The following is a 16,011-nucleotide window of genomic DNA, read 5'->3' as shown; positions in this document are numbered from 1 at the left end:
CAGCATCGAGGACTCCTTATATTCCCCCACAGGCCTGGAGGTCAAGCAGGAATAAACAGTAGATGGGTAGACATGGATAGCACTAATATGGCTGCAGTCTCTAATCATGGATCCATTGTGAGCGCAGAAATAACTCAAACTCGCTGCATTCAGAGATTTTTATTCTCTTGAGCTAAAAAGAAAGGAACGTTTTTCCCAGTATGAAGTCCCACACCAACAGTGTGACGAGTTTAAACACTGAAAATAACAAAATGACTTCAGATGAAACATAAAAAAGGAGAAAAATCAAAAACAGTTAAAACTTTAAACGTTACTCCCAGAACATAAACTGAGATTGTAACCTAGAAGGCCCAACAACACCGACACTAAGCTCCCGGTCAGAATAGATCAGGGTTAAAGCAGCATGGCTCCCGCTCCTCTCAAACATTAAATATCAGCGGAAATGTTCCCATTTCATCAAATAAAATCATTGGCAACCAATCACATTCAACATTAATTAAATACAACATTCTGCTGGAATGATCATCATGACAGGACCAAGTATTAAACGTCCAGCTTTAAAACATGAACTGAAACCAACCCGACTGAGACTGAAGTCCCTGTTCCCTCAGAGCTGAAACTGTGGAAATGGTCCTTTAATTCCTAATAAACCTGAAGCTCCAGGTTCATTAAATACGCCAGAGAGGCGGCGAACAAAGTGCAGATTATCGCTCCCTCCCTGTGCAGCCGTTGGTCCCAACGGGTCTCCTGCTGCATCACAGCGTGTGTTTGACGGCCGTCAAGGGTTCCCGTTTGTTCTGCAGGTTCTGCTGCATCTCTAGGAGAAGGTGGTCTCGCTCCTCTGCATCCATGAGGATTTGCTGCCATGGAGAAGAGAAAATAAAATGTTGCTTTGACAGAGAAGAGAATTTAAACATCAACACTGAAGCATTTTCCAGATCCAGGTGTTTTTCTGTCGTTTTTAAAGTGGTTTTAATTCCTGCTTCTCTGGGTTTATTAAAAAGGTGCCAGAGATATTATTTTGGGCTCATACACTTTATTTAAAAAAAAAAACTGGCTGCTTGAAAGCAACATAAAAAAGGAGTTTAAAACTTTTGCACATTACTGAAAAACCCACGGAAATCATGTAAAAAGGAACAATTATTGTTTTTAAGTGCATTAGACTTACAGGTAGATCTAAAAACATTTGGAATATGAAGAAAAAGTTAAACGTTTTATGTCCCTCACTTCAGAAACTGAAGCTCAGATTTCATTTTGGTTACCGTATTTTTCGGACTATGAGGCGCACTTAAAAGTATGCATTAGCAACAGAAAACCTAGAAAGTTAATTCAATATAAAAGTTACGTTTATTTTAGCTTTATTTTAGAAACAGGGAGGAATATTAAATCGACCTTATAATCCGGTCTGCCTCTTGGTCCAAAAAAATAGGGTATGCAAACAGAGTGAAATGTTTCAAGTCTTTATTTCTAGTCATTTTGAAGATTATATCCCACAGAGAATAAAAACCCCAAAATTCAGTGTCTGAGAAAATTAGATCAGATCAATAATTTTTTTTATTCTAAACAGAAACCTTCCTCTGCTCTCAGTATCAACATCAATGCTGCGACGCGTGGTTCTCCTGAGGTGTTCTGGAGGTCCGGATTGCTTTGATAGTGGCCTTCAGATCTTCTGCGTCGGTGGTTCTGGTGTCTCTCATCTTCCCCTGGACAATGCTCCAGAGATTCTCTACAGGGTTCTGGTCAGGCCCGTTTGCTGGCCAGTAAAGCACAGTACCACCATCGGATCAGTTTCTGATACCTTTGGCAGAGTGGGTCAGTACCGAGCCCTGCTGGAAAATAAAACCTGCATCTCCATGAAGCTCATCAGCAGAAAGAAACAGGAAAACGGTCCTGGTAGAAGGTCCAGTGGACCAGAACCTGCAGATGTCGTGGCACCTTCATCATCACTGACTGTGGAAACTTCCCTCTAGAAGTTGATGGATTCCGGGTCTCTCTTCTCTTCCTCCAGACTCTGGGGCCTTGATTTCCACATGAAATCCAGATTTAATATAATCTGGAAAGAAGAATTTGGACCACTGAGCAGTAGTCCGGTATGATGCTTGTAGGCCATGTGTAGGACCCGTCTGTGTGTAGCGGTTCTGAATGTGCTGACTCCAGCCTCAGTCCACTCCTTGAGAAGCTCCTCCAAATTCTTGAGTAGATTTTTCTGGATAATCCTATAATGCCTGCAGGTCCCCCTGTTGCTGGTGCTCCTTTTCCTACAAGACTTTTTCCTTCCACTCAACTTTCTACAAATATGGTCAGATTCAGCCCTCTGAGAACAACTGCTTCTTCAGCATAGGTCACCTTCTGGACCTCTGTAGTCAGCAGTCTCTCCCTTGTAGGTGTCGCCTACTGACCCAGACTGTGACCCAGACCAGAGGCCCAGAAAACCTTTGCAAGTGTTTCGAGTTAATTAGCTGATCATCAAGACGTTCCAATATTTAACGTTTTCACAGTATTCTAATGTTCTGAAACATTAAATTTCAGGTTATCCTCCTCCATTAGCCATAATTCACTCTGTGTAAGGATTCTATGTAATAAACGAGTCTCACTTTCTGAAATTAGTGACAAGAAATACTGAACTTTCTCACCATATTCCTCTTTTTTTTTTTTTTTTAGATGCTCCTATACGTCTCGCCGAGATGTTCAGACATTTATGTCCAACTGTTTTGTTTGGTTGTACTTGAAATTGAAGTTTGTGACTTAATGCGCTTAATATTAAAGTTTGAATCAAGAATGGAACATCTTTATAAGTAATAAAATACAGTCTTGTTAAAAAAAATCTATTAGAAATCAGCTGCAGTGCACGGTTGCGCCACAAGAGGGCAGAGCTAGGTCAGATGTCTCCACAGGCTGCAGCGCTCATGTCTCTTCAACACTGCAGCAGATAAAGTTCATGTCTGAGTTGGCGAGACGACACAAACTTAAATTTACAGGAGTCACAAAATGGATCAAATTCTCTACTAATAAAAACTAAATGTCATGATTCCCTAAAGGCTGTGAAGCCACCTGGAGGCGTTTTCTGACATCAGCTCCTCTGTTTCTACATCTCAACGAGCTCTGATGGACCTGAACCAGACACCAGCAGCTGTACCTCTATGAGTCTGTCTCTCTTCTGCAGACTCTCCTTCAGCCTCGTCTCCTCGCGCTCGCTGTCCTCTCGGTTGTGGCGCCGCTCTCTGTCGGCCTCCTTCGTCTCCTTCTCTTTCTCCCTCAGCTCCTGCTGAACTTCTCTGAGCTGCGACGTCAGAGAGGAGACCGTCTGGCTGTGGCTCTGTTGCTGAGTCTGATGGAGGAACAAGTCATCCAAAAATGTTATGCATCTAAAATCATTACTTAATGTTTGTGCCTAAAAGAATTTCCTGAAAAAAATAAACAGAAGTTAGATTTTTAATGACCAGGCTTTATTTAATGATTTTATTTCATTATTCAGTCTTATTATTCCCTCTTTTATGGAATATTTTTTAATAGTTTAGAGCTGCACAAACGTTCCACTATATCTGGTTGAATGGAGTCTAACTCCGTCACCTGCTGGACGTTTTAGTGGGCAGGAGGCTAAAGTCCACAGCTGAGGAGAGATAACGACTTGAGATTTTGACTTTTATTGCAAGTTTTTGTAGACGATTTGAGTTCCACTAATCTTCCAATCTTCTAATCTTATACCTGAATTTTAAAACCTTATATTTCATATTTTTGCAATGCATTTCTCTACAGTCTTGTTGTAAGCCTTTCTTACAGTTCCTCCTAAGCTGAAGTGTTTTCTAGGTTTAGTTTAAAACCTTGAATCTTAGCGGTCTGCTCACCTGCAGCAGCTCCTGGGATTCCTGCAGAGCTGCAGTCAGTTTGGTGACCTCCTGACACAAGATGGCGCTGTTTCCCTCTTGGTTCACCAACAACGCTGCAGGCTGGCCATCACTCCCTGAGGACTGCTGACCAATCAGAGAACGAGAGAGAGGTTCAACTTTCAACTGGTTAAACTGTTATAAATAGTTTGTTAATCAAGTTGTTTTTCCTGTTAAGGGTTTAAGCTTTAAACTGTGCAAGTTAATGACAGTAAAATATGTGCATTGATTGGTCAGAACTATAAACTCCTGTTTAAAGTCAGCTTATTTCTCTGAAACACAAACTAAGTGAAGCATCGCTGTTGAACTGCCACACTACAACCCACAAACTCTGCACAACATTTGCATTTTTTTGCACATTTTAGCATCATTGTAGCTCATATATTCACACATTTGCATTTTTTTTGCAAATTTTTGCATCATTGCAGCTCATATAGCATTAAAAATGCTATTGGACTCCTAGTCTTAAAATTGCACAAACAAATGCATTCATGCACAAATGCCCTTGCACAATCCAATCTGTACATAAATAATGTCTCTTTTTTTGTTACATTTCAATTGTTTGTATACTGTATACTTAAAATCTACTGTTTACTTCTAAATCTCTGCCGCACCTAAAACTGTAATTTAACTTCTACTGCGATTTACAAAAGCCGTACGAAATGAAATTTTGTTCTGTATGCGTTTATGCATACCGAATGACAAATAAAGTTGTCTAAGTCTAAGTCTGATGGTGGGGCAGAAGAACAGCACCCAGCAGCTCAGTCGGTCCTTAGGGATCGGACCGACCGGCTCAGATTCTGTTAAAATCAACCTGAGATGAAACCTGAGGGTCATTAAAAGGGAAATCCTGTACTGAGCTTTGCAAACGCGAACATAAACCTGACAATTACTCTCAGAGCATTTCCTGTCGGCTGCTGTGGGGCATTCAGATGACTGGTGACCCAAAGCCAAGAGCAATCACCTTAGAGAAGCAACTTTTCAATCTGAAAATGCTTGTATGGCCATTGCCAAACTATCTAAAATTCATCTTTCTACAGAGAAAAAAATTATTAAAAAACCCAAGAGCTCCATCTCAGACTGGCTGCCTGGAAGCATTGAAGGAGAAAGCCTCTTCTCTCCAGAACCAAGATGGCAGCAGGACTGAGGTCAGGTTCGGGTTCAAATGTGAGTCCCAACACAGCAGCTGATGTTGCAATGGCCTAGTCAAAGTCCAAACATCACCATGATTAATAATATTAATCCTTAATTTCATTGCAACACACGTTCCAATGAAATCCACCCTCTGCATTTAACGGGTCCCTCAGGGAGCAGTGGGCTGCAAACCTCCATGAAACAAAGATGGAGATTTAATTCTGACAGATTGGAGATGAAGCTGCTCTAAATGGATTTCATCACCCAGCGGTCTTTCTGCCTAACGTCTACCTGCTGTTGGAGGCTCAGGATCAGCGCTTCCTTCTCCTGGAGGACAGCAGCGAGGGCTCCGTCCTTCTGTCTCCACAGCTCGCGTTCTTTCTCCGCCTCCTTCAGCAGACGATCCTTCTCGCCCAGAGCCACCCGCAGCTCCTGCCAACGAGAACAAGACTCAGACACGCTCGGTCTGGATCGCCTGTTTCTGGAAAGTCGGCCATTCCTGACGTTCTCCTACGTTGATAACGTCCTGGTTGCACTGCAGCACCGCGCTCAGAGTGTCCAGGTCTCTCTCACGGTCCCGCCCAGCTTTTCTCAGCGCCTCCATCTCCTTCTCCAGGTTCTTCTCTCGCTCAGCCAGTTCAGACCTCAGGGCCTGCAGAGCAGCCTGCAGAACAGAGAGTCTTCATTTAGACACACAACGCCGCTAGGCTGTGCTCATGAACCGAGGCCTTTTAACTCAAAACATTTTGGAAATCAGATAAATCTGCCACGAGACCTTCAGCCCTTCCAGGACAAAACACTCCAGTCTGCTGACTGTCAGCTAAAGTCTGCTGATAGGCGCCATCATCAGCTGACAAAGCCCTGCAGACGAGTCAATAACCAGACCAGTCAGCGTCGACTCACCTTGTTGTCAGACAGAATCTCCTTCAGAGTCTCAGCCAGCTTCCCACTCAGCTCATTCCCCACTTCAGGTCCACTTCCCTGCTCCAGACACAGTCCTCGGATCAGAACCAAGCACTCCTGGAAGGCAGGGCACAGAAATCAGGTCAGGCTGTTGTCAGACGTCTGTCTAGTCAACAAAACTGTTTACGTCACAGGAAAGCTGCTGAAAACAAAGATTGTTGCAGAAAATTAAGACCAAAAAAAAAAAACACTAAAGTGGGTCAGAATGAGCCGACTGGTGGCCAGGAGCAGGAAGGTCTGTTTGGACGGGTTTAGAATCAGAACATGAGTGACAGGACCCCAGAAACCCTGGAGGTGTAGACCTGTGGAGAACTAAAGGCAACCTGAAGCATTTTACAGGATCAAAGGAAAGACGGAGAGAAAATAAGCCGTGAAAGAAAAATATGTTTTAAATCCAGGTATTAAAGACATTAAAGAACCGACGGTTTCAAACAGAATCTTTGATCTAAAGCTGCTGGAAACTAAAACATTTTCAGTCGGGACTGAAAGGAACCAATATTTTCTGCACAGCTCAGGTTTTCAGGCGGTTTGGTGCAGAAGAGCATAGAAACGAGACGCTGCCTCGGTTGGTTCTGGTCCTGGGAACGCTCAGTAAGCCGGACCCTGAAGGCCTGAGGGTTCTGGATGGTTCTTATTTTACATGCAACTCAGAAATCTATTTCAGAACCAAGACCATCCAGCCAGGGATCATTAACTGCTTGAAATTAACACAATTGAAATAAAAATTAGGGGCATTCTGGGAGAAATCTGAAAACGAGCCATAATTGGACCTTCAAGCAATATAACGATCCCAAACATGTGGCTGAATCAGCAAAGTAATGGTTCTCCAGGCACAAGGTCACGCTTCCTCCATGGTCCATCGCAGTGCCCAGACCTGAGCCGTGAACCAAGCAGTAGGACCATCTGGACCAGATGTGGCTCTGCTTCAGCCCACCAGAATCAAACAATCAGGTCGTTTAGCAGAACCTGTAGACCGCATGCTGAGGAGGTGAATCCACCATATTTATTTACCAGAGAGTCAATGAGGGCGAGTTTACTGCAGAGGAATACTTTTAAAATGGTTCAAGCTGAACAGATTCAGCTCCAGGGTTAATGAAATCCAGGCGGCGGCTGGATTTCTGAGCACACCCTGTACAGCTCAGTGTTTCCATGACGGATGAAACTCAGACACAGCAAGTCAAATCAAGCTTATTTCTGCCAATATTCCCTGTTTTACACGTCTGCTGCTGAATATGTAAATGATTCCTCTACTTCAGAGTCTAACTGTGGCCCAATGTGGACTAGAGGCGTAAATCAGTCCGACACATTCAGCGTGGCCCATATGACGGCTGGCCCTTCCAGTCACATGCATCTTCTGCTCAGTGAGAAACATGCTGACTGGAAACGGGTTCTAATTGGGCCAGACTGCTCAGTGGAACAGCCTGAGATCAGAGGTTCCCTCGTTTACCACCGTCTGTCCACAGAAAGTCAAACAGGGTCATCTGTGAATCATTAACACACAGGCAGCTAGAACAAACGCAGTAGCGGCTCCGTCCACCAAAAACTAGCAGCGTCCCGTGAACTTTGGGCCGGAGGCGCCGCAGCAGCGCAGGGTCCACCTGACCAGCCTCACCCACCTGGATCAGACGCTCCCGGCCGTGCAGAGAGCGGCAGAGGTTCTGCAGCACCGCGCTGCCACCGTCCTCCCGGGTCAGCTGCAGGAAAGAGAAGAACGTTGGTTTCACTTTAAAGACGCAGCAGCAGAAGGAGAGGCTTACATGCATGTCCTGCAGAGGGAAACATGTGAACCATCACCAGAACCGGGGTTTAGCGGGTCAGTTCAAATGGCCTCGTGGGTCCTCGGGTTTAGTCAGAACCAGCCGTTATCCGAGCAGGAAGTGGAAGTCTACAACCTTCCTGGTTTATTGTCCAGTTTGTCTGAAATATTGATCAGATCGTGTAAAACTTGGGAGTAAATGATTGATTCCTTGGGCTGCACGGGGGAGCAAGTTGGTAGCTTTGCTGCCTTGGAGCCAGAAGTCCTGGGTTCAAATCCCAGCCTGAGGTCTTTCTGCATGGGGTTTCTCCCTGTCCATGTGTGAGTTCTCTCCAGGTACTCCAGCTTCCTCCCACAGCCCAGAAACATGGCTGCTGGGTTCAGTGGTCTGTGCCCTTAGGTATGAGTGTAATAACGGTAATTATCAGCCGTCGTCTCCAGTCAGTTTTCACATTTTGAATTAAATTGTTTTATTTCCTGTTGGATCTGAATCCTGGCGAGTAAATGGTAACTATCTGGAAAGGAAAAGGCTTCACTCTTCAGGCAGACTTTTAACCAGAACTTCATCATTTAGCTCTGCAGCACATGTAGAGCAGGGGTCACCAACATGTGGCCCGTGGGCACCAAGGAGCCCCTGAGGACCACCTGTGGTGCCCTCAGGCCTGTAATAAAAAAAAAAAAAAACATCATCCACCAGTGAGCTGCATCTAAAACTTCACTCTTCTTGTTTAATCACACTTGCATTTATATAGATTTCAAAATGACAGTATCTTATAATAAAGCTAGTGGTGCAAAATTAATCGCATTTGCAATATAATCGCAATTTCAAAAAATGCAATTTCCAAATCTCAGAGGTCTGCAATTTTTGACTATGTAACAATTAATGGATCAGACGTCCTTTAGGCGTCAATAATTATGTTTAAAGTGGGTTTTCCTCCACATGGAAGGGAAGAGAGCTGCAGCAGTGAGATAATCTAATTTTATTACTTGTTTTAGAGTTTTTATAATCATAGTTTTTTACCAGAAACTTTCAGGAATCTCACCACAGCATTAATACATAGACCTGTCTGTTGGTTGGTTGGTTGTTCTTTATTTTCAACAAGGATTGACGTCCAACACAACAAGCTATTCTCTTGAATAATATCACAAGAGAATAGCTTTAGTTAACAGTTAAAAAAATTCTCGTTTTAAATAGTCCTTGTTTACAAACAACTTTATCTACAGGCCATTTCTGTTGCTTGTGGCTCATGCAGAGAAAAGTCAAAATCAAATCTCAATTATGGTTGAAATGTATCACAATTTAGATTTTTGGCTAAATCATGCAGCCCTAAAAGCATGAAAAATGTATTTAATAAAAAAATAAATAAATAAATAAAAAAAAAACTCTGACTCTTCCAGTTCACAGGTCAGTACTGGAAGCCTTTCGTTCGACACAACATCAATGAAGCGGCTCTTAGTTGCAAAAACGTTGGTGACCCTTGATCTAGAGGGACAGAAAAAGCATGACTAAGGTTTAAGGCAGCAACAACTTCAGCTCAACCAGAAATGGCTGAACTCACAAGCTCCTTCACGCAATAAAAGTACATTTTTTTCATGTAAGTTAATGACTTTACTGCCGGCTTTAAGGCTGCTGCTACGTCTACTTTCCTTTATCTTCACACCGTCTGTCCTCGCTCTGATGGATCCGGTTGTGCTTCGCCGACAGAGCAGCTGAGAGGCTCCGCCGCAGCCTGGGGCAGACTCAACCGGTCGGGGTGGATTCCACACCGAGAGCCATGTGACGTTGAGCGAGCACCTGCATTTAAGAGGCAACGCCCTCTGCAGCCTCGCTGCACGGCCTGCCTTCCCTCTGCTGCTTTCATAACGCTGATCTTCAGGCACCAATTGCTTTATGGAGCTGTTTGGGCATGTGACCGTCCCATAAACCTGTTTTTCTTGTAAATTAAAAAGGATTAAAAGTCCTAACATAACTGGGTGGAAGAAGTATCTATAATTAGAGTATAAAACTATCCTGTTTAATCTGCTGAATTACAGGGTTTTCCCAAAATCTATGATCTAAAAAGGCCGATTTACTTCATAGTGAAGGTGTGTAGCAGACCCAGATGAGTCCTGGAAAGCAACAAAAAGCCTCAATCTGTCACTTGTTTATTTTTGTCAACCTTTGGTTCATAATTACATTTATATGAAAAAAAATATATAGTTCCTTCAGAGCTAAACGTTCTCTGGTTGACAGCTACGCCCCCAGAAAAGCTGAGAGGAGCGAAGAACAGGAGAAACGTTTAAATGCAGGTGAGATGGTTGTGTAAAACAGCCGACAGGTGCTGGTGTCACACAGAACGTTTGGTTTCATTAATGAAGGACGGGTCAGACGGACGGTGGACGGTCACAGCTTCATGTTGAAGCGTTTAGGATCAGCATGAAAAGTTCAACCACATACCGGACCTCCGTAACGTTTATATCAATGCATTAGAAACGAGGCGTAGCATCTTCTGGGCTTTGCTTTCAGATTTATCTGTGAGAAAATATTTGTGTTTTTACTGTAAGACTACAGAGGTTTCTGTAAAAAGCTTCAGTTTCACAGAAACCTCTTAGACTCCAGACGGATCCATGTGTCGTTTAATTTTCACCCAAACTGGTTGAAAAAGAGGCCATCTTGTTTAATAGTTGCCATCATGACAAAAACTAATTAATCCAGTAAAGAAAAGTTGACATCTTAGTAATTATTGAGCTGGTCTGAGTTGTCTGAGTCTTCCTATAGTTTCTTTTTCCTACAACTCTCTGAGCCGTAGCTAATCTGTGCTGCACAGAACTCCAAACCCAAATAAGTGATTAAAGCCCCGGAGCCAGTGACCTTCAGAAAACAGGACAAATTGTGTGTTAGAGGTGGTTCCTTACCAAGGCCAGGTCCTCTGGTGCATCGACTTCAGCTGGTTTGGCTGGTCCACCCCGCTTTAGCTCGGCCTCCAGAGTCCTGATCCGGGTCACAGCCTGGTCCAGTTGGGCTCGGAGGTGCCGGACAGCACTTTGAAGCCTGCCAGTGGCGTTCTGAAATGATAAGGGTTCTCTGAGATCAGGGCTGTCCACACTGCTGCCTTTGGAAAAGCTTTTTGTGGCCCCTGACTGCAGTTTGGCCCTCCAGCAGACGGGCCGGATGCAGGTGGACGGTATTTATCTCTTATTAACCATGTTTTCTTGCTTTCATTTTAAGATCACAGTAAGATGGGCAAAACCTTTTGACCCAAACCAGACTTGGGCAAACCGATCCATTTTAGGCTGGTGCTCATAGCCAGAGGTTGTTATTAGAGAGGCGGGGCACCGCCGGGACAGACCACCGGTCCGTCACTAAAGGTACCAGTAATATTATTTCAGATCTATTTTCTTTTCATTATGCTGGAAACGATGTGCTTACTCCCCCCCCCCCCCCAATCATCGTTACCAGGCCTCTGCAGGGCTGAATGGCCATTTGGTTTGGATCTGGGATGCGTCTAAATGTTGCGGGACAGTAGCTGTGGGGGTCTGGACTTGGACGTCTGGCCTCTAGACGGTGCATGACATCATCTAGAGCCCAGATGTTTTAAATCCTGCTCCTGCAGGATCTCCTAAAACATGTGGACCCACTGAGCTGCATGCCTTAGGTGTCTGAAGGTTCCTGGAACCTTCAGGCTGCTGGATATTAGAGCATTCATCTCAGACGTTAATGGAAGCACTCACCTCCCGATGAAGCGGCATGTACTCGTCTCTCAGCTCCGTCAGGACGTCTCCATCCTCCTCGTCCAGTTCACTTCCTCCATTCTCCAATTCCCCAAAGTTCAGAACCCGACTCACTTCAGCTGACACCAGCCCTTCAACTTTTCCAGAGTTCTTCCTGCCCAGAACTGGGATCTTACTGCCTGAGGGAGAGCGGACCGGCTTCCCTTCAATGCTTCTCAGCTCCGTCAGCACAAAGTCAACCGACTTGTCGCCGGGTGAGCCGAACGGGTCGTGGCCATCGAGCGTATCCAGAGACTGGATGGACTCTGTGCGAGAAGGCGCTCTGAGCGAGAGGCTGGACCCGGTCAGTGAAGCGGGGCTGGAGTTGGGGACCCTCTGCCAGTCGAGGGGCATGCTCTGGGATCTGTCCCGGGTCAGCTCCAACGGAGAGAAGGTCTGGAGAGGCAAGTGGCGAGGAATCCCGCAGACCGACTCGTAGTTTGAATCGGAAACCCGTAAAGAATCACAACCTTCACATCCTTTGCCCTTCCTGCACCTTTTACCCGTTCTGATAAAATAGGGACAAGTGTCCCACTTCTCGGACCAGCACTCGTACTGCGACAGAGCCATGTTCTCTTTGAGCATCTCCCTGTAGCCCTCCTTCTCCGCCTCTCCATCCTCCTCGCTGGTGCTGCTCCTGTTCTGGAGGTCCTGTGGGTGTCTCTGCCGGTAGTTCTGCCGGACCCACTGTCGGATCTTGTCCCTCTCCTGCGTCAGTCTCTGGAGACGCTCAGCTGAAAGCACCCGGACCCTCTCGATCACCGTGTCAAACTTAAACACTCGCTCCAGAGTCGAAACGCATTTGCCGCACACAAACTCTCCTGTTCTGCTGTTCCTCGGTACCGACTGTCCCAGTATGTGGGTCAACACTGCGAGTATGTCCACAGATTTGGACGGGGAGCTCACAGATAGTTGGGACTTGGACAGAGACACAGAAGAGCCCAGTGATGACGTGCTGCCTGTGAAGAAACACCATGGCTTTATTTCATGAACACAGCATGGAAGGTGTTTCGTTTTTCTCCAAACTCACCCCAAGGACTGCTCTGAGAGGACCGGGACAGGCTTCCACTTCTAACAGACTGTGTCGGCGTCCCGGGCTGACCGTTCCTCCGGTTCTGGGCCCCAAACAGCCATCGACGTTGATTTCCCTGAAGACGTCCGCCGCATATCCTGCAATGCTCATTCTTCCCTCTGCTGGACATCTTGGACAAGAGGCAGGCCCCTCCCACGTTCTGGGTCGTAGAAAAGTGGAGACTCCTCTGTGAACTAAAGGAGAAATTGCCATATTAGTCAACCTCAGAGCCTTAATTCCTATTGTTGGCCTTAAAACAGAGCAAACTAGTCCAGAACCAAGCAAAGAAACCCAAACTAGAGCCTGAGCTAGAGAAGCAGATACTTTAGCTCTCAGGAGTACCCAGGATCCTCTTGGTTCAGCTATGGTCCATATTTCAGGACTGGGGATGCACAAAGTGTCAAAGCAGAAACCGGGCCGATATTATCAACCTTTGTTTAGTTAAACTTGTTGCTGTTAGTGTTTCTGAGGGGGGAGGGGTTGGCCATGTCTGTTTGGTCATGTGACAATGATGCAGGATGATGGGGGGGGGGGGTGGACTCAATGTCAGCAGTGTGGTCGGTTTTTGTCACAGTGGTGATAGACTAGAACAATCAGGCCTGCTGATGAGGGTTGTGGCGTAGCTGAACCACATCCAGAGCCTTGGGTTGGTCCATCTATGCTCCATCAAAAGGAGCAACGGTCTCTTTCACAAAGACAAAACCAAATCCATGGACTCCATCTGCCCGCCTCCTGCTCGACCTGTCAGCACTCGAGGAGCAGACCAAGATACTTTACCTCCTCTGCCTGAAGGCAAGCATCACCAGCAACCATGAAGGGAACGTTTCAGGTTGTTCTGGTTGGGAGGGGGAAAAAAATAACCAACTAATGAAAACCGAAAGAGTGTTCAGACATTTGACTTTCATCTAGCCGCTGCACGGCTTTAAGATATTCCAGTTTTACTTCTACATCTGCAACACCAATAATAAAGAATGGAGGCCCGGCTGTTAACTCTGGAGGCTGCAACAAAAAAGGTTCTGGGTTCGGATCCCAGCCAGAAGCTCTCTGTTCGGAGTGAACCGCTCTCCAGTTCTCCCAAACAGTCCTGAAATGTGCAGCTTCATTTTTCACCGATGGTCCTCAGGGGAGACAAAATGTTTGTAAATCTGAATATCTGGAGTGTGTAACAAAAGTAATTTCCCTCTGGGATTATTAAAGCATGTCTGATTCTGATTCATCACTGTCCGTGCTGTGATGCATGGCAGCCCTGCCTGGACACTGGTGACATACAATCTTTATGTAACATTTCTATTTATTTAATGTCAACTGAATAAAACAGACCCCAAACCTGGTTCGTCTCGGTTTATCTGGAACCAGGAAGTTAGAGTGAAGTGGGAAGCAGCTGCAGGGACCTAACCCTGATTCCTGTGAGCCGCAGCTCTGAGTTGGTGCTGGAAGCCGGCCGGGCCACGTCAAGCTCCGATCCCCGGGTTTCCAGCCTCTTCCTGGGAGTTTGAGCCGCTGCAGGACGTTTCCCCTCTGGGCGGGACACGTCGTCCTCCAGCCACGCTGTCACTGGCCTCCCGGCCGATGAATGGAGCTTCCAGTGTGCGGTCAGCGCGCTGAGGGCGCAGCCCAAAGCGGGGAGGGAACCGGTGAACTCTCCTCCATTTCTGCTGCTATTTTTAACCCACAGCGGCGCAACGATTTCATCAGTCAGTCCGAGAGAAGCGGAGCCGCCGCGACGACCCGGTCCGGTTCGGTCCAGACCGCTAAAAAACGCTCCTAAGCCTCTCAACACGCAGTCAGAGCTTTTATTTTGAAGCGCAGCCGCGATCTTACCTTTGAAGTGGTCCCGGGATTCACGCGCTCAGCCGGGATCAAAGTTTCAGTGTCGGCGCGAGGACCGGAGAAGCTTCATCATAGGTGACGTCAGAACGGAGAGGAGAGCAGGAAAGCGATCTGAGGGAAAATGAAAGTTTTTGGGTTTTTTTTTTTCCAGCAGGAAGGATCCGCGTCCGGAACCGACAGACGCGGAGCTGCGTTGCGCCACACCGGAGCTCAGATGGAGGGTGGGAGTCACCTTTCTGACGTCACTGGTCACACCTGTTGGAGCGGGCGGGCTCACGTGTTCAAATCTCAGCCTAGACGGTGACATGCGCAGTTCTGACAGCAAATCATTTCTAAAGGGAAAATATTAGTCAAACCTTGTTTTCTGTTCAGTCTGATTTACCTGCAGAGGATTTATTTAGAACCAACGGGAACATTAAAATACATTTAAAACAGAAATGTAAAAAAATATGCATTTATTCAACTTTCTTTCCATTAAATCTGAACGTCATGTTCAAAAGTCTGACATTCATTTCTTCATAGATTTCCCTTAATACTTGTAATTTGGGCCTCCTGATTGTAGTTCTGTTAGCAGGAAACTTTAAGACAAATATTGCCAATGCATGATCTGTTTTGACAGCAAAATGTTCTAAGTTTTACATTTAGTATTTGATTAATTATCTAATGCTTGAGGTTTTGTATAACAGCATAAAGAAACAAAACTTTTCATATTTAATAATTAACCAAATTCCCATTTAAAAATATCATAGTACACAAATATTAAAAAAAAATGGAGAGAGCAGTAAATGTTTTTTTCTGATTTGTGGCGACGTCTTTTTTTACTAATTTTAAGGTCTTTATTTGTTTACATCTATTTTATCTCCAATGCTAAATTAAAAAGTCTGTATAAAAATGATTACTAAAACACTATCAATGCTTAATTAAAACATTCAGAGCTATTGGTGCTTCATAGCAGGCTTTTATGAATAAAAGCATGACCAGAAATGTTGAAATTAATGTTTAAAAGATTTTAAACATTAAATACAAAAATGTGACAAACATTTTGATTTGAAAATTGCAACTACATTTTTGTCAAAATCATCTGACACAAAAACATGAAGGTGATATTCTTATTTTATTATGTCAAATACATTTACAGCATATTTTTAGATTTATAATCAATTCCAGGATCAATAGCGTCCAGTCCGTGTGTCAGTTTATCCTGGAAAGGCAGTCATGTGTAGCTGACTGATAATTTCCACAGTGCAGCTGCTGTTTAATCATGTCTGGAGGACAAAGGGGTCATCAGGCTGCAGTGGCATAGTGCTCAGAAAGTAAAACAGTTAGACTTCATTGGTATAAGAATTTAACTTTTTATTCCCTTGTATCAGCACATGACACAGCCCATAATATGCAAAATCTAAATAAACTGCAGAAAACATGTATCAGTGATTTATCATTGGTATTTGCTTACATTTTACCCTTTTGTGACCTTAAAACACGCTGAGAACAGAAAAGGGCAGGGGAAAGAAAATGAGGTGGTCAACTCTCCACTAGAGGGCAGCAGTTCACCGGTAACCTCGGTTCTGGATTTTGTTCATGTACAAAAATCCCAGATAAATGCAAGTTTAAAATCTGATCTC

The 16,011-nt window shown here is 44.9% G+C and overlaps 1 protein-coding gene across 3 annotated transcripts; it reads right to left on the bottom strand.

Annotated features, from left to right (window-relative positions):
- Nucleotides 1-143: 143 nt before the first annotated feature.
- On the bottom strand, nucleotides 144-14,557 carry si:ch73-95l15.5. 3 transcript variants are annotated; one of them, XM_036135499.1, is made up of 11 exons: nucleotides 14,381-14,557; nucleotides 12,518-12,753; nucleotides 11,449-12,446; nucleotides 10,633-10,782; nucleotides 7,598-7,675; nucleotides 5,922-6,038; nucleotides 5,533-5,682; nucleotides 5,310-5,450; nucleotides 3,846-3,968; nucleotides 3,137-3,328; nucleotides 144-860 (listed from the first exon to the last, which is right to left on the bottom strand). In XM_036135499.1, exons 2-11 carry the CDS (start codon nucleotides 12,687-12,689, stop codon nucleotides 756-758), a joined length of 2,226 nt encoding a protein of 741 aa, XP_035991392.1. In that variant the 5' UTR covers nucleotides 12,690-12,753; nucleotides 14,381-14,557; the 3' UTR covers nucleotides 144-755. The 3 variants fall into 3 exon arrangements, with proteins under 3 accessions (XP_035991392.1, XP_012712349.2, XP_035991391.1); XM_012856895.3 differs by having other exon boundaries at nucleotides 3,846-3,971; nucleotides 14,381-14,552; XM_036135498.1 differs by lacking the exon at nucleotides 14,381-14,557 and adding an exon at nucleotides 13,887-14,046 and having other exon boundaries at nucleotides 3,846-3,971.
- Between the last annotated feature and the right edge of the window lie 1,454 nt (nucleotides 14,558-16,011).

The sequence above is a fragment of the Fundulus heteroclitus genome, chromosome 3 (genome assembly GCF_011125445.2).
Source record: "Fundulus heteroclitus isolate FHET01 chromosome 3, MU-UCD_Fhet_4.1, whole genome shotgun sequence".
Lineage (NCBI taxonomy): Eukaryota > Metazoa > Chordata > Actinopteri > Cyprinodontiformes > Fundulidae > Fundulus > Fundulus heteroclitus.
The sequence above is the reverse complement of the archived record's forward strand: the minus strand, read 5'-3'. Positions and strand labels throughout refer to the sequence as shown.

Excerpts from the sequence above, each read along its gene's own strand:
- si:ch73-95l15.5 (XM_012856895.3), bottom strand. The coding sequence starts at position 12,689 with ATGTCCAGCAGAGGGAAGAATGAGCATTGCAGGATATGCGGCGGACGT. Across the intron at positions 7,676-10,632 it reads CACCAGAGGACCTGGCCTTG|CTGACCCGGGAGGACGGTGG; the intron begins GTAAGGAACCAC and ends TCTTTCCTGCAG. Across the intron at positions 6,039-7,597 it reads GCCGGGAGCGTCTGATCCAG|GAGTGCTTGGTTCTGATCCG; the intron begins GTGGGTGAGGCT and ends CCTGCCTTCCAG.